General features: G+C 33.5%; 1 protein-coding gene across 1 annotated transcript; it reads right to left on the bottom strand.

Annotated features, from left to right (window-relative positions):
- Positions 1-12,096: 12,096 nt before the first annotated feature.
- Positions 12,097-22,107, bottom strand: LOC130443274 (uncharacterized). The gene is made up of 4 exons (XM_056777829.1): positions 21,876-22,107; positions 21,510-21,818; positions 20,795-21,383; positions 12,097-19,771 (listed from the first exon to the last, which is right to left on the bottom strand). Exons 1-4 carry the CDS (start codon positions 21,971-21,973, stop codon positions 18,752-18,754), a joined length of 2,016 nt encoding a protein of 671 aa, XP_056633807.1. The 5' UTR covers positions 21,974-22,107; the 3' UTR covers positions 12,097-18,751.
- Positions 22,108-22,436: the final 329 nt, after the last annotated feature.

The raw sequence follows: 22,436 nt of genomic DNA, 5'->3' as shown, positions 1-22,436 counted from the left end.
AACAGGTAAGTCAAGTTATTAGGTTTATGCTTCTAAATGTTCTTAATTTTAGGTCTCTTCAGAATTAAAATTAGTTTCTTTCATAATTTTCATCTGTCTTTAAAAAATTATAAAAGTAACTAATTTTAAATCAGAAGAGACCTAAAATTAAGAACATTTAGAAGCATAAACACATCAAAAGAAATAAGAAATTAAAAAAAGTTATTAGGTTTTAAAGACGATAACTTGGTTATCGAAACGCGCGTCAGACAGTGTAATTGTGAGTGTTGATGTAGAATGTTCGGTATGAATATCACCAATGGTTCTAGAAAATCCAACTTGTTCCATTGTGATAGCAAGCAACACGCTTTTATTTAAGATTCAATAATTAAGGTTTAAAGTTTTAGTTTTAAAAATATATGGATATATATCATTTTGTCGTACAAGGATAAGCTTAATTATCGTTAAAGATTACAGTGAACTTATAAAGTGTTATATTTCTTATTAGAGTAGAGAACTTTTTAGTTCATATTATTAACAAATGCAATTTATTTATACACTAACTAAAAACACTAAACTGTGCACTAACACTTATTACTAAACACATTCCATACTTTATTATCTTTCACTTTGACGTAACCTTTTTTGAAAATGGTAAACTATATAGATGTTTATGACCATATCGCAACCTTTTCTTCAGTTGTTCAAAGTCTTCAATTTGGGCAGCACTTAAATTCACTGTTTTCTCCTTATCGACCAACTAATAACTCTAGCGGCTGCTTCCAACTGTTTTACGTTAAATTTTGGAGCCTTCACTCGAATAAAATTGCCAATATTTTTTTGTTTTGGGTTGTGTTTGCAGTTTGCAGGGTTTTATATGTTCGCATCTTCTTGTCTTCTACTCGAGTATCTTGTGATCTGATTTCCCATCATAGTCATCTTATTTTCAAAAATCCCATTTCATTTTCTCGTTCAACGTTGTTAATCCATTCTCTGTATTCGATTTGATTGTTTCGTTAAAAATTGTCATCTTATTCTTGATATCAGATTTTAAAAATGAAATTTTATTTTCGACATCAGCGGCAATGTCAATTTTCAATGATAAAATATCGTTCTTCGTGGTTTTCAATATTCTTATCTATTCTAGTAGAAATCGAAGAGCTTAAGGTGGAAGCTTCGTCTTTGGATAGAATTATTTCTGGACCAAAGACGTCACTTCCCAGTGCCACTTCTGGAGTCTTCACTCTTCTTATTGGATTTGATGCACAAAATGCGGGAGTGAGTAGATGGCAATAAAATATTTCTGTGATAGAAAAATTTCTCATACGATCCTTCATTTCTGAGTAATGGGCTTTTAAAGTTCCGAAATCAGATCTCATATTTGAGTATATTTTTTAAATTATACAATCGAACATTATGAATTTTAATGGCCTGGGGTGGCTCATATCCAATGGTTTATAATCCGTAACTTTTTAAGGATAACCCTTACAATCTAAAGAAGAAAATGAATTTTTTATATCATTTAGGAAGTGGGGAGGGGCTCTTACATACATAAGAGAAATGGAGAAATTCTAAATATAGCTGATCATTCAGGTTATTATCAAGAAAATGTGGATATATTAATAAATTATTACCAACTATTCCAGCCTACATATTAACACAAGACCCATGTTGATTCTTAGTTTGAATTGTACTGTGAGGATTTTCATCTTCACCTAAATATAAATTATGGGAATTAATGAAACTGTCTTGTGTGAAACCAGCTTCAGCTTCAGTAAACAGTATTTTTCCAACAAGTGCATTATCCATCTCGTCTATCTATAATAGCTACAAATTTTTTTACTTGAAAATTTACTACTGTGCGTTCTTACCCTAGTCGGTATGCAACTAACGATACCCTGCACCCTATTTTCCGTTATGAAACCAGTAAAGCATTTTATACTTTTTTGATACCTTGATTATCATATCAGATAGTTAGATATATAATAAAGCATGTAGAAATATGTCGAAGATATTGATATCTGTCTATCGTGATAATTTAGTAATTACACAGATTATAAGTAATATAAGCTATTAAAAAAATGGCAATTAGTCGCTAAAAGAAAAATCAATCGTCTTCGACCTCATAAACAAATAAAATTTTGAGAAAAGTGGTTAAACATATTCGTTCATTAAGGTAGTGGAATGTTGGCCAAAAGACTTGAAAAATGATCAAATGTTTTTCTTCTTTGAATTAGTAATTTATACCATATCTGAAAATCTTATTTCTTCCGTTTAGAATGTATATTTTTAATGAACTGATTTCAAATTAGTTCGGACTCTTTGAAGAGTTCCAGAAATAATTTTTGTTTATTCAAAAAAAAACAAATTTTCGTTATTTCAATGAATCAAACACTTGGAGTAGACATGTTGAAAGAAGTTTGAAAGGTTGGGTGCATGGAGCACTACTAACCATTAGTCTCAACTGCGTTTCTATTTTTTTTTGAAGAACCCAGTATTTACAGCTAATCTGTTAATCCTACTCCTCCTAGAAAGTTCAGAATGTGCGATGACAGATCTTCATCTTCTGTTCACTTCTCACATTTCAAGAGAATGAGGTATCGTTCTATACGCAACAGTATCTGCACATCGTATTACCTGCCAAGTCTAGCGTCTTAAAATGCCCATTGGAGTGACAGTGCCCCAATAAGACTCCCGAGACTGTTAGTATATCTTCTCTGGTTATAGCTTTCCAGAAGTGTCTTTGCCTATCTCAACCCCTGGAGGTTTCCCAGTAGCTGGTTTTACTCTTATCTACTTTTTTTCCAATGTTTTCTCTATTCTTTTGTAGCTGATACCACGCGAGGGTTCAGGTCCAATGAAGAGTTTGTCTGCCTCTACTTTAACTGATCTGACAGCTATTTTGTTTCCCTACACTCCGATTGGTTCCGGAATCCATTGCTGGGTTGCTAAAGATGTTTTTTATGAATAAACTTTTTTTCAAAATATGCATATTTTTTCATTCACCTAACCTCAATCTTCAAGATAGTCTTATAAGATGTTCATGAATGAGATAATCTAACCAAAAATACTTTCTCCTGCAGGATGCAACGAACAAGAATAATGATGAGAAACTTTTTTATGTATACATTTCCGCACCACCTATGAGGTAGTATACTCGGCGCGTTTTTTTAACGTGGTTTCCCCTGTAGGCCTATTCCACGATCTACTGGAGTACTGTTCTTTACTAAATAATGGATTACCTAACATGCCATCGAAACCGATTTTTATTTTTATAAAGAAATACGTAGGAAATAGATTACGAATAGAAATGAAGGAAAATTTAGCAAACAATCAAGAAACACTCTCGGTCTTCTACAGTGTGATTCCGGTGAGGATTCAGTTCAAAAAAATAAACAACCACTTCTTTCTGACTCAGGATTACAAAGATAAATGATTCCGTGTATATTTCTCTTCAAAGAAAAAGAACAACCACTTCTATTTGAATGAGAAAGACCAGTAGAAATTATGGAGTTTGGAATGAAACAGAAAACACTCGCAGTCTCCCATAGTGTATGGAGTAAGAGCTCAGGTGCGACTACCCGGGTTGAAACCAAGTCTGAACGACGCGGTTGAGCTATGTTACCCATAACACTTCATGGTGACGGTCGTGCTTCTGTACGAAAAAAGAACGACCACCGATTTTTGGAAGAGAAATACTATTAGAAATGATTCCGTATATGTTTCTATCCAAAGGAAAAGAACGACCACTTCTATTTGAATGAGAAAGACCAGTAGAAATTATGAAGTTTGGAATGAAACAGAAAACACTCGCAGTCTCCCATAGTGTATGGAGTAAGAGCTCAGGTGCGACTGCCCGGGTTGAAACCAAGTCTGAACGACGCGGTTGAGCTATGTTACCCATAACACTTCATGGTGACGGTCGTGCTTCTGTACGAAAAAAGAACGACCACCGATTTTTGGAAGAGAAATACTATTAGAAATTATTCCGTATATGTTTCTATCCAAAGAAAAAGAACAACCACTTCTATTTGAATGAGAAAGACCAGTAGAAATTATGAAGTTTGGAATGAAACAGAAAACACTCGCAGTCTCCCATAGTGTATGGAGTAAGAGCTCAGGTGCGACTGCCCGGGTTGAAACCAAGTCTGAACGACGCGGTTGAGCTATGTTACCCATAACACTTCATGGTGACGGTCGTGCTTCTGTACGAAAAAAGAACGACCACCGATTTTTGGAAGAGAAATACTATTAGAAATTATTCCGTATATGTTTCTATCCAAAGAAAAAGAACAACCACTTCTATTTGAATGAGAAAGACCAGTAGAAATTATGAAGTTTGGAATGAAACAGAAAACACTCGCAGTCTCCCATAGTGTATGGAGTAAGAGCTCAGGTGCGACTGCCCGGGTTGAAACCAAGTCTGAACGACGCGGTTGAGCTATGTTACCCATAACACTTCATGGTGACGGTCGTGCTTCTGTACGAAAAAAGAACGACCACCGATTTTTGGAAGAGAAATACTATTAGAAATTATTCCGTATATGTTTCTATCCAAAGAAAAAGAACAACCACTTCTATTTGAATGAGAAAGACCAGTAGAAATTATGAAGTTTGGAATGAAACAGAAAACACTCGCAGTCTCCCATAGTGTATGGAGTAAGAGCTCAGGTGCGACTGCCCGGGTTGAAACCAAGTCTGAACGACGCGGTTGAGCTATGTTACCCATAACACTTCATGGTGACGGTCGTGCTTCTGTACGAAAAAAGAACGACCACCGATTTTTGGAAGAGAAATACTATTAGAAATGATTCCGTATATGTTTCTATCCAAAGAAAAAAAACGACCACTTCTATTTGAATGAGAAAGACCAGTAGAAATTATGGAGTTTGGAATGAAACAGAAAACACTCGCAGTCTCCCATAGTGTATGGAGTAAGAGCTCAGGTGCGACTGCCCGGGTTGAAACCAAGTCTGAACGACGCGGTTGAGCTATGTTACCCATAACACTTCATGGTGACGGTCGTGTTTCTGTACGAAAAAAGAACGCTCACTGCTTTTTGGAAGAGAAATACTATTAGAAATGATTCCGTATATGTTTCTGTTCAAAAAGAAGAACGACCACCGATTTTTGGAAGAGAAATACTATTAGAAATGATTCCGTATATGTTTCTATCCAAAGAAAAAGAACGACCACTTCTATTTGAATGAGAAAGACCAGTAGAAATTATGGAGTTTGGAATGAAACAGAAAACACTCGCAGTCTCCCATAGTGTATGGAGTAAGAGCTCAGGTGCGACTGCCCGGGTTGAAACCAAGTCTGAACGACGCGGTTGAGCTATGTTACCCATAACACTTCATGGTGACGGTAGTGTTTCTGTACGAAAAAAGAACGCTCACTGCTTTTTGGAAGAGAAATACTATTAGAAATGATTCCGTATATGTTTCTGTTCAAAAAAAGAACGACCACCGCTTTTTGAAAGAGAAATACTATTATTAGAAATGATTCCGTATATGTTTCTGTTCAAAAAAAGAACGACCACCGCTTTTTGGAAGAGAAATACTAATAGAAATGATTCCGTCTATGTTTCTATTCAATGACAAAGAACGACCACTTCTATTTGAATGAGAAAGACCAGTAGAAATTATGGAGTTTGGAATGAAACAGAAAACACTCGCAGTCTTCCATAGTGTATGGAGTAAGAGCTCAGGTGCGACTGCCCGGGTTGAAACCAAGTCTGAACGACGCGGTTGAGCTATGTTACCCATAACACTTCATGGTGACGGTCGTGCTTCTGTAGGAAAAAAGAACGACCACCGATTTTTGGAAGAGAAATACTATTAGAAATGATTCCGTATATGTTTCTATCCAAAGAAAAAAAACGACCACTTCTATATGAATGAGAAAGACCAGTAGAAATTATGGAGTTTGGAATGAAACAGAAAACACTCGCAGTCTCCCATAGTGTATGGAGTAAGAGCTCAGGTGCGACTGCCCGGGTTGAAACCAAGTCTGAACGACGCGGTTGAGCTATGTTACCCATAACACTTCATGGTGACGGTATGCTTCTGTACGAAAAAAGAACGACCACCGATTTTTGGAAGAGAAATACTATTAGAAATGATTCCGTATATGTTTCTATCCAAAGAAAAAGAACGACCACTTCTATTTGAATGAGAAAGACCAGTAGAAATTATGGAGTTTGGAATGAAACAGAAAACACTCGCAGTCTCCCATAGTGTATGGAGTAAGAGCTCAGGTGCGACTGCCCGGGTTGAAACCAAGTCTGAACGACGCGGTTGAGCTATGTTACCCATAACACTTCATGGTGACGGTCGTGTTTCTGTACGAAAAAAGAACGATCACTGCTTTTTGGAAGAGAAATACTATTAGAAATGATTCCGTATATGTTTCTGTTCAAAAAAAGAACGACCACTTCTATTTGAATGAGAAAGACCAGTAGAAATTATGGAGTTTGGAATGAAACAGAAAACACTCGCAGTCTTCCATAGTGTATGGAGTAAGAGCTCAGGTGCGACTGCCCGGGTTGAAACCAAGTCTGAACGACGCGGTTGAGCTATGTTACCCATAACACTTCATGGTGACGGTCGTGCTTCTGTAGGAAAAAAGAACGACCACCGATTTTTGGAAGAGAAATACTATTAGAAATGATTCCGTATATGTTTCTATCCAAAGAAAAAAAACGACCACTTCTATATGAATGAGAAAGACCAGTAGAAATTATGGAGTTTGGAATGAAACAGAAAACACTCGCAGTCTCCCATAGTGTATGGAGTAAGAGCTCAGGTGCGACTGCCCGGGTTGAAACCAAGTCTGAACGACGCGGTTGAGCTATGTTACCCATAACACTTCATGGTGACGGTATGCTTCTGTACGAAAAAAGAACGACCACCGATTTTTGGAAGAGAAATACTATTAGAAATGATTCCGTATATGTTTCTATCCAAAGAAAAAGAACGACCACTTCTATTTGAATGAGAAAGACCAGTAGAAATTATGGAGTTTGGAATGAAACAGAAAACACTCGCAGTTTCCCATAGTGTATGGAGTAAGAGCTCAGGTGCGACTGCCCGGGTTGAAACCAAGTCTGAACGACGCGGTTGAGCTATGTTACCCATAACACTTCATGGTGACGGTCGTGCTTCTGTACGAAAAAAGAACGACCACCGATTTTTGGAAGAGAAATACTATTAGAAATGATTCCGTATATGTTTCTATCCAAAGAAAAAGAACGACCACTTCTATTTGAATGAGAAAGACCAGTAGAAATTATGGAGTTTGGAATGAAACAGAAAACACTCGCAGTCTCCCATAGTGTATGGAGTAAGAGCTCAGGTGCGACTGCCCGGGTTGAAACCAAGTCTGAACGACGCGGTTGAGCTATGTTACCCATAACACTTCATGGTGACGGTCGAGCTTCTGTACGAAAAAAGAACGACCACCGATTTTTGGAAGAAAAATACTATTAGAAATGATTCCGTATATGTTTCTATCCAAAGAAAAAGAACGACCACTTCTATTTGAATGAGAAAGACCAGTAGAAATTATGGAGTTTGGAATGAAACAGAAAACACTCGCAGTCTCCCATAGTGTATGGAGTAAGAGCTCAGGTGCGACTGCCCGGGTTGAAACCAAGTCTGAACGACGCGGTTGAGCTATGTTACCCATAACACTTCATGGTGACGGTATGCTTCTGTACGAAAAAAGAACGACCACCGATTTTTGGAAGAAAAATACTATTAGAAATGATTCCGTATATGTTTCTATCCAAAGAAAAAGAACGACCACTTCTATTTGAATGAGAAAGACCAGTAGAAATTATGAAGTTTGGAATGAAACAGAAAACACTCGCAGTCTCCCATAGTGTATGGAGTAAGAGCTCAGGTGCGACTGCCCGGGTTGAAACCAAGTCTGAACGACGCGGTTGAGCTATGTTACCCATAACACTTCATGGTGACGGTCGTGTTTCTGTACGAAAAAAGAACGATCACTGCTTTTTGGAAGAGAAATACTATTAGAAATGATTCCGTATATGTTTCTGTTCAAAAAAAGAACGACCACCGCTTTTTGAAAGAGAAATACTATTATTAGAAATGATTCCGTATATGTTTCTGTTCAAAAAAAGAACGACCACCACTTTTTGAAAGAGAAATACTATTAGAAATGATTCCGTATATGTTTCTGTTCAAAAAAAGAACGACCACCGATTTTTGGAAGAGAAATACTATTAGAAATGATTCCGTATATGTTTCTATCCAAAGAAAAAGAACGACCACTTCTATTTGAATGAGAAAGACCAGTAGAAATTATGGAGTTTGGAATGAAACAGAAAACACTCGCAGTCTCCCATAGTGTATGGAGTAAGAGCTCAGGTGCGACTGCCCGGGTTGAAACCAAGTCTGAACGACGCGGTTGAGCTATGTTACCCATAACACTTCATGGTGACGGTCGAGCTTCTGTACGAAAAAAGAACGACCACCGATTTTTGGAAGAAAAATACTATTAGAAATGATTCCGTATATGTTTCTATCCAAAGAAAAAGAACGACCACTTCTATTTGAATGAGAAAGACCAGTAGAAATTATGGAGTTTGGAATGAAACAGAAAACACTCGCAGTCTCCCATAGTGTATGGAGTAAGAGCTCAGGTGCGACTGCCCGGGTTGAAACCAAGTCTGAACGACGCGGTTGAGCTATGTTACCCATAACACTTCATGGTGACGGTCGTGCTTCTGTACGAAAAAAGAACGACCACCGATTTTTGGAAGAGAAATACTATTAGAAATGATTCCGTATATGTTTCTGTTCAAAAAAAGAACGACCACCGCTTTTTGAAAGAGAAATACTATTATTAGAAATGATTCCGTATATGTTTCTGTTCAAAAAAAGAACGACCACCACTTTTTGAAAGAGAAATACTATTAGAAATGATTCCGTATATGTTTCTGTTCAAAAAAAGAACGACCACCGATTTTTGGAAGAAAAATACTATTAGAAATGATTCCGTATATGTTTCTATCCAAAGAAAAAGAACGACCACTTCTATTTGAATGAGAAAGACCAGTAGAAATTATGGAGTTTGGAATGAAACAGAAAACACTCGCAGTCTCCCATAGTGTATGGAGTAAGAGCTCAGGTGCGACTGCCCGGGTTGAAACCAAGTCTGAACGACGCGGTTGAGCTATGTTACCCATAACACTTCATGGTGACGGTCGTGCTTCTGTACGAAAAAAGAACGACCACCGATTTTTGGAAGAGAAATACTATTAGAAATTATTCCGTATATGTTTCTATCCAAAGAAAAAGAACAACCACTTCTATTTGAATGAGAAAGACCAGTAGAAATTATGAAGTTTGGAATGAAACAGAAAACACTCGCAGTCTCCCATAGTGTATGGAGTAAGAGCTCAGGTGCGACTGCCCGGGTTGAAACCAAGTCTGAACGACGCGGTTGAGCTATGTTACCCATGACACTTCATGGTGGCGGTCGTGTTTCTGTACGAAAAAAGAACGACCACCGCTTTTTGAAAAAGAAATATCAGTAGAAATGATTCCGTATATGTTCCTATGCAAATAAAAAGAACGACCACCTCTATTTGAATGAGGAAAACCAGTAGAAATGATTCCGTGTATGTTTCTATTCAAAAAAAGAACGACCACCTCTTTTTGAAGAAGAAATACTAGTAGAAATTAAATAAAAGAACGACCACCTCTTTTTCAAACATACTTGAGAAATTGAAAATACTTACACATGTGGTAGGTATCTCTCTTTGATCACTGACGAGAGTTCTGAAAAAAACCTTTTGTGAGTTCTTCAATCGCCAATATAATTTTAAAGTTTAAACTAATATATTTAAATTCACTAAATCACACAAATGCAAGCATACCAAGAACTCATGTTACGTTATACCTTTAAAATAAATAAAATTTTGTAAGAAGATAAGAAAGGAAATAACAATGAATGTAATAATTGTCGTTGAATAAAGCTAATCAGCATATAGCTCAAAATAAACGAATAAATCATAAGTATATGACGTCTAAACCGTTAAGGAGAAATTATATTTAAATATAAAAGTATGGAATGAAATATCAATAAACAGAAGTTGAAATGAAAGTTGAAGCAAAAACAAATTTGGATATAATTAGGAAAAATGATGAGAAAAGTGAGAAAACAAATAATATACAATAAAATAGAAGAGGAAAGGAAGCCAAATCATTAGTGAGAAAATTGATGAAATCATATATAATAGAAGAAAGGAATGAAAACTTAAACAACACAATAGGTGATAAAATATGTCAATATGGAAATAAATTTATTAATACGAAAAAAAAATTTGAAAAAAAACTGACAAACTGATAATTAAAAAGGAGAGAGAAAATCACTGATAATAATAAATGAAATTGCAATGGCAAAAGAAGGCAATGTAAAATAACAATAACAATAGCAGTTCGTAGCACTAATAAAAGAAAATAAGAAAATAACACTCAAGAATTGAAAACAAAAATCAGATATGATAATAAATAATATGTTATTAAATAAATAATATTGGAATCAAATACTGAAATACAAGAAAATATGATAACCAACTGATAGAAAGAGAAATAATTAGAACGAAGAAGCTATAAACTATAAAATTGAATAACATTGTTATTGTCAAGAGAGTAAAATTGAAAATAAATAATAGGAAAAAAAAAGAAATATTAAAATAAAAACAAATGAAACTGGAAAAAATTAGTTTGAACTAAAAGGAAATAGAGAAATTTAAAATATAAATGGAAAGGAAATCAAACTGTAGTTACAAAGCAAATTGAATGTGAACAACTGCTAATCAGAGCATAAGTTGTTACTTATAATTTAAAAAATACTTAAATTGTCTAAAAATAAAATTCCAATTGAATTTAAAAAGTATAGTTTCCGTTAATAAAAAATGGAAAGCTAAAAGACTTACCTTTTTCATGAATATAATCCTTTAATCCAACTAACAACACAAAATATTTTCAATGAAATTATACACCCGGTTCACCCGTGTCCTTAACAACAAATCATCGACACAACCGACCTCGACCGTATCTCGAGAGAAACTGAGATTTGTACATCCAATACACACCGATAGATGTCCGCCACCGTAATGACTAATTTGATAATTACCTGTAATACCGGTTTATCTAGGAATCAGTATTAGTCATCAACTTGAAATTTATTTGTTGTACTAAAAACCGGTATTACTGTCATCTTTAACGTGTTACTAACGTAAATTCTATTTGATTTTCGTTTTCGTTGGCGAAAATAATGTTTTCAAACATTGAAAAAGGCTGTTCCAAATTTTTAAGCAATTTTTTTCAAAATATATTTACTTATTTATGTTTAGGTAGACTTTTCTTTGTTATGAACTTGAAGTTTACGTGGATACTGCAAGATGCAACTGTAAAATATTTTTACATCAATTATGATCAATAGGCGTTTAAAATAAGAGAAAGTACTGAATTTTTACATGAAACATATCTGACAGTAAGTGTTTTATAGTTAATGGTGTGCGTCAGAGTGGCCGTTGAGCACATAGGCCTTCAGGTAGTCCTGTATTGCACCGATGTCCTTTGAGAAGCTGATCAGACGCTTCGGCTTGAACCCTTTGATGTCATTAGACAAGATGTGAGGCTTGTTCAAGTGTTTAAAGCGCGCTCGTTTCGTCGTCCTTCGTGCACCAACGGAACTCCAGATCGTCTGTGATGCCCATAGTGTCTAGATAGCGTCTTAGACGGCAGTGCACGGTCACTAGTCGGATTTCTCGCCTGTTTAGTTGGAGCAGTGGTTTAGTGTGGGGCGCACGAGGTCTATCTATATGTGTCTTCGCTTGTTACATACCAGGGGCCTCTATCCATCTCTGTCGAGCTCGTCTTGCGAATAGACCGTTGAGAGCCGCGATAACAACACTTTCAGCCACACAAACGATACGTTCCGGGCTAACCGGTGAGTTAGCCGATCCCAGATTGGCGAGCGAGTCCAACTGATCGTTGCCTTGGTTGCCCGAGTGACCAGGCAGTGAGTATTTGTTATATGATTTGATAGTGCATTCCGAATCCTTTAAATGAAACAAAGTTTTTCGAGTAATACGGTTTTATTTGTATTTGTACAATTACAGCAAAATATTGGCAGTGTTAAGTTTCATGAACTCAAGAATTTACTTATTCTTAAGCAAACCAATTAAACATTAATTCGAGAAAAAATGAAAATCCACGTTGAATACATTCGTTTACGATTCGTAATTATAAAAACTCAACAGTTAAAAATTGGAAAAATAATAAATATATATTTATTTTCAGCGCGAATGTTCAAAATCCCTCAAATCTGAAAAATAGAAAATCTATTGAGTTTTTTATTTGAGTTAATTATCTACAAATCAATGAAACCGAAAATTTTTTGCAAATTAAAAAATATTTCAATATTTATCTACATTAATATATAAAGTTACAATAAAAATCCATAAATAGAAGTAAATATTTCAAAAATTGGTACAATTGATATTACAGCACAAATCGACTAAAGCCAATACTTATGAGAATAATAAATTTATTATTTCAAGTAAATTCTAATTTTTTATAGACATAGTATGACGAGAATATTGAACAAACTGTTTACTAACATTACACCATTCTTACGCTCGTTTCTATTACTAAGTTATCATCTTCAAAGATCAAAGTTTACCTCTGAATATGGTTACTGAAACTGGAGGCAAGCATAGAGTGATATGTAATCAGTGTGTTCAGAACGAAAATCACGAACAATAATTTCATTGTACGAAAAGTATATATATATATATATATATATATATATATATATATATATATATATATATATATATATATATATATATATATATATATATAAAATTGGACAATAAAAAAAGTTAGATAATAGACAGAATGAAGATTGAATAATGAATGTGGGGGAAGCCCAGACAATATGCATGGTGTGAGTAAGACGAATACTCGATTTTATTAAAAACCTAAGTTATGTGGCTCTACTGAATATATGACAGCTTAACGAAAACAAAAGACGCGAGTGTTTATTGTTAAAGTAAAAATAAAAGTTTTTTGCTGTTTTGTTACGATTTTTTGCAATATAGACTCTTTTTAATCGATTTTTTTCAAGTTTTAATTTGCGTTTTTGACTTTTTATTCTTTGATGAAAATTTTATAGTAGGCTAAGACCGGGTTTCTTCACTTCCTAATAAAGTCCCTACAAACTATTATTTGCCGAATAACCAAAAATTCGGTTTCTTTACCTTCTGTTTAATTAAACCTCCGAATAAACCAAGTTATTTGCCAAATAAGCTATTAGGCAGTCATAACTGTCAATTAAAGAGTTTAGTAGAAACCTAACCTCAAATATTATACATCAAAAGTGGTTTGTTTATTATACCATATATTTGCTTAATTCGTCATACAATAATTAAATACTTAATATGGTTGCTTTCCAAGAAAATACAGCAAATTCCAGAAGAACGAGCTTATTACCTCCTCTCCCCCGTCCGGGAAAAACGGATATTAGGCACTTTTTTGTAATCAAAAATTTATCTAGACATTGTTCAAGTTCCAAAGTTTTTATTCCAAATTTCCAAAAATAATTTGCCAAAATACAAATTAAAAATTGTTGATTAGAAATTTTTGTGTTTTTTTATCCTTTCCCTTAACATATTCGTCTTGCTCAGAGAGGGAGAAATTGACCAATAAGAGCAACAGTTAAAAAAAAAGCAAAATGCCATAGTACTAAATCATACAAAAATTTATGATCACAAATTAAACACTGTTGGGTATATTCGTCGATTTTAAATAATATTATACAGAAACAAATCTATTATTGTTCCTACCTATATATTATAATATGCTGTAAATATCTTACAACTAAAAATCATTCAAGTTGTGCATTTTACTGGATGTAAATATGAATGTAAAGAATATCAAACAATAATTATAAATTTCAAATTTACAAAAAAAAGTATAAGGCAATCAAAAATCACATTCTTTTTCCTTGCGGGCGGGGTATGCCAAGTGTCTCAGACCCGACGTTGACCACATTTCGAATGTAATGAAAAAGAAGATTACTAACGAAATTTTACAAATTACTGGAAAGGTTTCAATTCTTATAGACGAGTCAACTACTCTTGGTGCAAAGTCCACTCTATTCGTTTATTTAAAGTGCGAATTCAGCAAAAAGCATCCACCGCACTTTCTATTTTTAGACCTAATAGAACTGAGTAAACAAACGTCTGAAATCGTCGTAGACAGTTTACTGGGGTTGTTTGAAAAACAACGGATTCGATAACAATTACCTGAAGGAGAACTTGATTTCATTTGCGAGTGATGGTGCCAGCGTAATGTTAGGAAAAAAATCAGGCTTTGCAGAGAGGCTGAGTAAAATGTATCCAGGCATTATTCTCTGGCATTGCATGAATCACAGGCTTGCATTTAGTGATACAATCGATGAAGTTGGAGTAAAGCAAATCATTTTCAAGATTTTTATGGAAAATTTACTCCATTTATAGTAAATCGCCCAAAAATCAGCGTGAACTACCTGAATGTGCCTCAAAGCCAGAACAAGAAATACAGAAAATAGGAAAGATTCTGGGAACTAGATGGGTAGCAAGTTCTTTCCGAGCTGTTTCTTCAGTGTGGTATGGATACTCTGCTATATACAACCATTTTGAAAAGGCTAAAGTAGACGCAGACAGAACCTCTACAGAAAGAGCTATGTACAGTGGTCTCTCCAAGCAGTTTTCGTCATCTCAGTTCCTACTAAATCTTGCCGTTATGTACGATATTTTGACAGAACTTTCGATACTGTCAGAATTTTTGAAAATCGAGAAACTACTGTTGTTTATGCGGATAAGTTAATCAGAAGAAGTATACAATTTTTTGAACTCATAAAATAAAAACCTGAAACCCCGAAACTTATGTTGCTGAGAAAGAGGGTCATTTTAACAATGTTAAACAACTAAAAGAATAAGGTAATCAACCATAGCCAACTTATAACCAGTATAGTAAATAATCTTAATAGAAGAATGTTTTCTACCAAATCCAGTCATGAATCAACATCAGCGTCAGCAGATGGTACTTCAGCCAGTAAGGTAGAATATGACTCACTATTATCAGACTTAAAAGTCTGGAAACTGATCAGTGGCCGGCTGAAAAATCGGTACGGTTGGTGAGGAAAAAATTGAAAATCTCTGTAAAAGGTTCAAGCTCAACAAAACAAAAATTATAAACTCCTTTAGAGATTATACTGAGGATAGCTCAAGAGGACCTTACACCTTTATTAAACTACACAAAATTGACACCATGTAGTTCATCAGAATGTGAACGAGGGTTCAGCCTCATGAATCAATTAATCACTGATTTGAGGTCAAGAATTTTGAAAAAAAAACGTTACAAACCTTATGTTTATAAAACATCATGGGCCAAATATCAAAGACTGGGAAGTGGAAAAAGGAGACAAAGGATGCAAGTTGCTGGTACAGGAAAAACCTCTATAGATGAAGATATCCAACCAGAGACCAGAAAAAGAAGTTTCTCTTATAAAAAAGATTCAAAAACAAAATATAAAAATGTGAAAAATTTGTGAAACATAATATATATTGTGATGGGTCTCTGAGATCCATCGCACCAATTTAAGATCTGTTCCGAGACGCCCGGCCCGCAGGGTTAACTTAAAACTGAATAATCCTATCTAATACCCGATTTTTAATCTTAATGTTAAAATAATTTCAATTGCTCCAATTATAAACAGAATAATGAACAATAATAAATAACAATAAAATCACAGTTAAACTTAATTTTTTTCTCATAAAATTTTCATTTATATTTGGAGCTAATTGATTTAGCAAATAAATATACAAAATAATATACAGTTTAGCGGTACACATAAAAAAGCCACACCTAAAAACTTATTACCAATTAAATTATTAAACAAAACTTGCTTCGATGTTACGCAGTAGATACTGAGAAAATTGAGCTGATAGTAATCAACGCAAGTCTAATGGTACATTCACATAGAGAGGATAGAGGCTTCGGAATAGATTTTAATTTATCATTATCTTTATCATAATGAACTACTAATGTACGGTGGCCAACATCTCACTCAAGAACTTACAAATCATACCTCAAAATACTGCAACGTTATGAAATAAGTCAGGTGATAAACTAGTATAATTATAACGGCTGGTTTCATAATACGAGGGCTGTTTTTTTCTCAACCTCCGATAGGCTATAAATTAAAAAAAAGTTCATATAAAACAATAATTTTATTACCAAAAGATTGGTACACTTACGGTTACTTTTCGAAATAATCATCGAAAAGATTGTGACATTTGTCATCTCTGTGGACAATCTTTTCAATACCCTCTTCAAATAAATTTGCCGCCAATTAATTCAAGTAGAGTACAAAATTAATTCAAGTAGAGTACAAAACAGACCTTGAAACTTAATGGTGAATCTGCAGTTTTCTTTAACCATTCTGTGAACTCGTTGAACCAGATCATCTGAAACGACAGATTTGCGTCCTTGGCCCCTTCCATCTTGCACATCTTTAAACTTTCGACACTATTCACGTACAATACCATCACTCAAGTTTTCCCCATACACACGACTCCGAGCGATCAGAGGTTGAAAAAAAAAACGGCCCTCGTATAATAGTAAATACAATTATTAATTATAAATCAAAATATCAAGCCAAAAGAAATGTTAGCGACAAAATAACTTCACTCGAACATTTTATTTTGTTTATTTTTATAATGAAACATTGGAAATGAACAGAGTATTATTGTCAATCTCCTTACAACGTCTTAAAAGAGCCTTTACTTGAGATACCATTATAAGTCGATTATGGAACCACTTCACCTTAACAACTAAGTTAATATAAAGCAACCTTAGAGCCAGTTAGGGTGGAATTATGCAATCGGCCATAAATTTGTTTAAAAAACGAGATAAACAATGGGGATAAATCTACTGGATACAACGATGAAACAAAATTTATCACCAATAAAATTAACTCGATCACAACAGTTGAAGATGAGCAGCTAATATTCAGATCAAGAAGATACTGTAGATGCAGGATTTATCTTACGAGATAGAATATATCAAACCAGCATTCCTATGCTTTATTGACCTCGCAAAAGCGTTTAATCATATCAAATAGGAAGATATTATTCACCTATTTTATAGTAGAAACATACCATCTACTCAGGAAAAACAGTTCAGACTCGCGTTAAAGAAAAACAGTGTAATATGACTACACCAAAAGAGCCAATTAGAACTAGAAGATCAAATAATAAAACAAAGAATAATATGACGAGTAAAACACCTGAGACAAGAAAGACACAAATTGTGGAGAAGAAACAATGAAACCAACATATTAGTAGAATGACAGACAATGGACAGGTAAAAATGGCAAGGGATAAATTTCCAATTGGAATATGAAGTACAGACCGACCACGAAAGAGGTATAGAGACAGACTAGAAAGAATCAGAATGAGGAAATATATCAAAGAAGGAAGAGGTGATAAACCTATTATTGAATAATGAAGAAGACGATCATGATTGTTTACTTTTATAGCCTAGAAAATAGGCTGTTTCTAGTTTATTCCGGAGCCTCTATATTCCCCATGTTGTAACCTAAAATTGACTAAAATTTGTGTTTATTTCACTAAATTTTATTATTGATCAATATTGTACCATTGCGTATGAGATATCAGAGTATGATAGAAATTTTTTTCACACGATATTAATGCTTCAAAATCAACATCAATATTGTAAGTCTTGTCTAGTGTATTGTTGTCAAATATGGCACGTAACAGTTTATAAACTTGAATGTGTTGATATATAATTAATTACATACAGGAGGTGAACCATTGACAGATATGCAGATCGAATAAAAAATATTGGTGTATATACAATTAAAATATGAATCAAAGAATGATGCCAAGAATAAAGAAATGTGAGCATTATAATAGATAAAGGAACTTCAAGTTATTCTATTTCTAATTAACTCAATATTGGAAATGTGAAAAGAAAGAAACCAACAGAAATGATTAAAAACATTACAAATTGGGTCCTGATCAGGACTTTATAAAGAGGAAAGCTAACAATGAATTTGAAAGAGACTTAAATAACATTCCAAAGAATATCTTGAAAAAGTAACTGCTATAGAAAAAAAAAAGGAAACTTCAAATCAAAAGTGTTGTGTTAATTCTTTACATACTAAATGCCATCATAAAACTAAATCACTGGCCAAAATTGTTAAAATCCACTGAAATCAAACTAATCTCCAAGCCAGGAAAAACCTCAAATGAAGTTACCTATAAGTCTATTACCAGAAGCCAATCCAAAATTTTACGTATGTTAACAAACGACCTTTCGTACGTTTCAAACCAGACTATTCACAAAGACTTAAAGATCCTTCACATACAAGAAGTAATCGCAGATCAAAATTTTAACTTTAAAAACGTGGCGTCTTGACATTTTAAGTTTTCCGAGGCAAAGGGGTTTATCATATCCAAAAATTCAGCGAATAATATTTTGGTAAAGGGTGAAATCTTTTACAACTCAGACACTGGTGTTTCTAAACAAAACTTAAAAAGAGGAAAAAATCTTTCAACTCTTAATCCTATGATTATACAAAAAGTAGTACCCATTAAGCCTGAAAAGTTACATGATGTTCAAAAGCTTTTAACAGAACATTTTGGTGAAGTTTCATTATGTTACAATCGAGGTTTTTTAAAAGTATCACTCATTTGGAGATTCTTAAATAGAGGACTAACTGGTTTTTCGCTATATATACTAGGTGTATTGACACTTTTCACTTCACTGTTATCATATATCAAATTTTTTGTGCCAAAATTTTTGATCGAGCAATCACTTCTTCGGTCACTGAAAATATTGAATGGCTCGCTATGAACAGTTCTACCAAAACTATTTGTAGAATTATTCTTAAAGTGTTGCTGCGATATACCATTTTGTATGAACAGCATGCTATTTTGCCCCAAAACAGGATAAAAAGTATTATTGTCGGTTTTATAATATAACTGTGGTGAATTTGGTGTATTGAACGGATTCAAATTGGGTGATATTGGAGCAAAATGGTATGCTGGTTCGGATAATAAGGAAACGCGCTCAACGTCTCCACCAAGTGAAGGTTCTCTAGATGCAGGTAATGAATTAAAAGCCCTATTAATATTGTTATTATGGTTTGAAACAAAACCGGATGTTTGACTCGAGGATCTACTAAAATTGGTACCATTTGTAGCTGCTGAAAATACATTTACATCGTTTTTCCAGAATCCTCCAGCCGTCCAAGGATTTTGAGTGATATTTTTTAATTTAGAAGGCGATAAAATTGGGCGTTTCGAACTACTTACCGAAAATATCGGGGAAGTACAACGCTGTGAGTTTAAACCTAAATGTAAATTATCTAAACTACGATTTAAATCACTAGAGCTATCTGTTAAGTCATTTTCTGAGGTAGATGTTACACTTTTGGCAGTGGTGAATACATTATTCATACTATGACCTAAGGGAGAATATGTGCGACGAGCATTGAGAAAAGTTTTTGAAGTATCTCTCAAATGTCGAGGATCATCTTCATCTGTTTCTTCTTCTGACGATTCTTCAGTGTTTGAATTTGATAGTTTCTTGAATGAATATTCTTTCAGGGTTGAATTGAGTTGTGACGAAGATGAAGACCAAATATACATATATAATAATGATAAAGATGTAAAAATCTAAAAAGAGGCAAAAAATAATCCACCAGCTCATTTATCTACAGAATTGAAAAATATTTTGTAGAGCATAAGAATATCAATGCAAAATCTTAAATCTAATTTACCAGTATAACTTTCAAATGTTAAGAGTATTTATAATAAATATAACTGTTTTGTTAGACTGCCACTACCCTCTTCGACCCTAGATTGATGTATTATGGTTATTAGCATTAAAATTAAACATTAAGGAAATAAGATCGAAAAAGCTAATTGCAAATGTGACGAGTGACAAACAATTTAACAAAATTGTTCATGTTGGTTTGAAAATAAAGTAGCTTCTAAAAGATTTGTGCTTTTCTAAAGCTGTGTCAATAAGCACTTTGTTATAAATATCCCCAAAGAAAATAATAGCTGGAGAAAAGATTCTATTGTAAAAAGTATTCTGAAAATACTTTTTCATCTGTTTATTATCTGTTACTTTTTCATGTTTATTGTGAGGACAACAACTAACTTGCTGTAATCTATGATCTGACCTCAATTTCCTCAAGTTCACAAAACTCCAAACATTCCGATATTCTCCTTATGAAAAAGTTCCTGGGTTATTTGTAATTTGACACAACAGTAATTTTTTTCATACATATACATACAACACAGTCTCTGGATCCGCCCCTGCCCCCATTTAGAAAATGTATTAACTGAGAGCTTGATAATAAAAATTCAAATTCTATTTGTAATATGATTAACTGATCTAATTATGGATGTTCAGATATGTTTAGTCAGATCAATATACCTGTCACTTGCAACAAGATTTAAATTAACGGAGAGCCCTGATGGGGGTGAGCTTATCACATTCTGCAAGTGAAGTAATTTACATTAGATCTCTGAAGATAATAACTAAGTAAACAAAACATATGTTAAGCTGTGTAATTATGAGTGCTGGTATAGTGGTGATAGTGTGTTCAGAAACAACTTACATAAGCTTATATCTTGTAATGCAAATCTTTATAATTAAAAAATATTAATAATGTATTTATATAAACTTACCTGGATTCCAAAAATATGTGGAGTAAAAATGTTACTAAATGACAATGAAGAAGTAATTATTAGTAGGATCCACCCAAATAATCCATTTATTTTCCATATAAATGACTTTTGTTCTCCAATATTCAACATAAAATCCAGAAAAAATCCAATATATGTTATAGGAGCAATATCTGAATTTTTAAATTTGATATTAATTTCCAAAAATTTATTCATATGAAGTAATTTGTTGGAAAATTCTTTGAACACTTCTGATATTTTTTGCTGATAATCCAAAAAAACTGTTTTGTACAAATTGAACACTTCTGGCAAATGTTCCTTAATACCAGGATTAGGATACACAATTTTAATATTTAATAAATTACATAGAATCACAATGGTGGAAATTATTAATATATACCGTATATATTTGAAAAAATTGGAATTTTTTTTAATTTTTTTTGGCAGTTTTGTATGTTTTAAAGTGTTATAGCCTTTTTTACGTTGATCTTTTAACCTGTTACCAAATATCCAGGAGTGTTGTATTTTTATCTTAGATTTCAAAACTTGTTCACATTTTTTACATAGCTTGTAGGCATTTTCCAACTGTTTCCTGAAAAATATGAAAATGTTAAAAAGTAGCACTTTAATTGACCTCAATTTTACTGACAATTGTTATCAAGCATATTTTTGTTATTATGTACAATATTTTTTATTCCAGTGAAATTAAACACTTTACCTAAAATGTTCAACTTCAATATCATAGTTTAATTCATTTATTGGGGTAAATTTCGCCAATTGATAAATTTTTAGCTGCTGATTGTTATTACAATAAGTACATAATCCGTTATCGGAAAATTCAGTCTTTTGGGTATATTTGGTGAATGATGTATTGTGCTGTGCGTCTATAACTTTATTGTAACTTCCATCCTCCTTAAATCCATTGTATTGGTCGCAAATAGGACAATCAAAACTATTTCTGTTTTGATAAAGCACTTTAGTACAACTATTACAAAACCAACAATTCACTCTTACATAAAATCCATTACTAAAAATCATATCATTAATATAAATAAAAATTGATCAACTTTTTAGTGTAAATTACCGCTTTATTAAATACAAATTTAAAATGATCATACAAGCTAATATAAATGCTGCTAAAGATAACACAATTATAGATAACGTTTCGAAGTATTGTTGCATGATATTTAATTAAAAAAGTACGTATGAATATAAAAATCAGTCAATAAACAACACCCCGCCACACGTTGATTTGGCGGTCGAGACATAACCTCAAACTATTAAAATGTGATTTATTTGCTGGTATTCTTATAGATGACACATGAGGTGCATTCCACTAAGCACTCACGTCAATCACATTCAGGACAACGATCTTTCCCGTTCCACTTAGTCCAGAGCTTTATAATCGTAAACCCAAGTGGAATGGATTACAAGGCATTTTGAGGGTTGAGATAAATATTGACGAATGGAAAAACCAAAAAAATGAAGCGAAAGCATTAAGAGGTTATCTTATAATTTGTTATTAAGTATTTTAGTGGAGTGCTTAACTGATTTACTTTAAAATAAAATCAAAATATCTTCTACGTAAAAGTCCTTATAATGTCCTGTACCGCATCAAATAATGAGATATATTGTCATGGTTGCA

The sequence above is a fragment of the Diorhabda sublineata genome, chromosome 4 (genome assembly GCF_026230105.1).
Source record: "Diorhabda sublineata isolate icDioSubl1.1 chromosome 4, icDioSubl1.1, whole genome shotgun sequence".
Lineage (NCBI taxonomy): Eukaryota > Metazoa > Arthropoda > Insecta > Coleoptera > Chrysomelidae > Diorhabda > Diorhabda sublineata.
The sequence above is the reverse complement of the archived record's forward strand: the minus strand, read 5'-3'. Positions and strand labels throughout refer to the sequence as shown.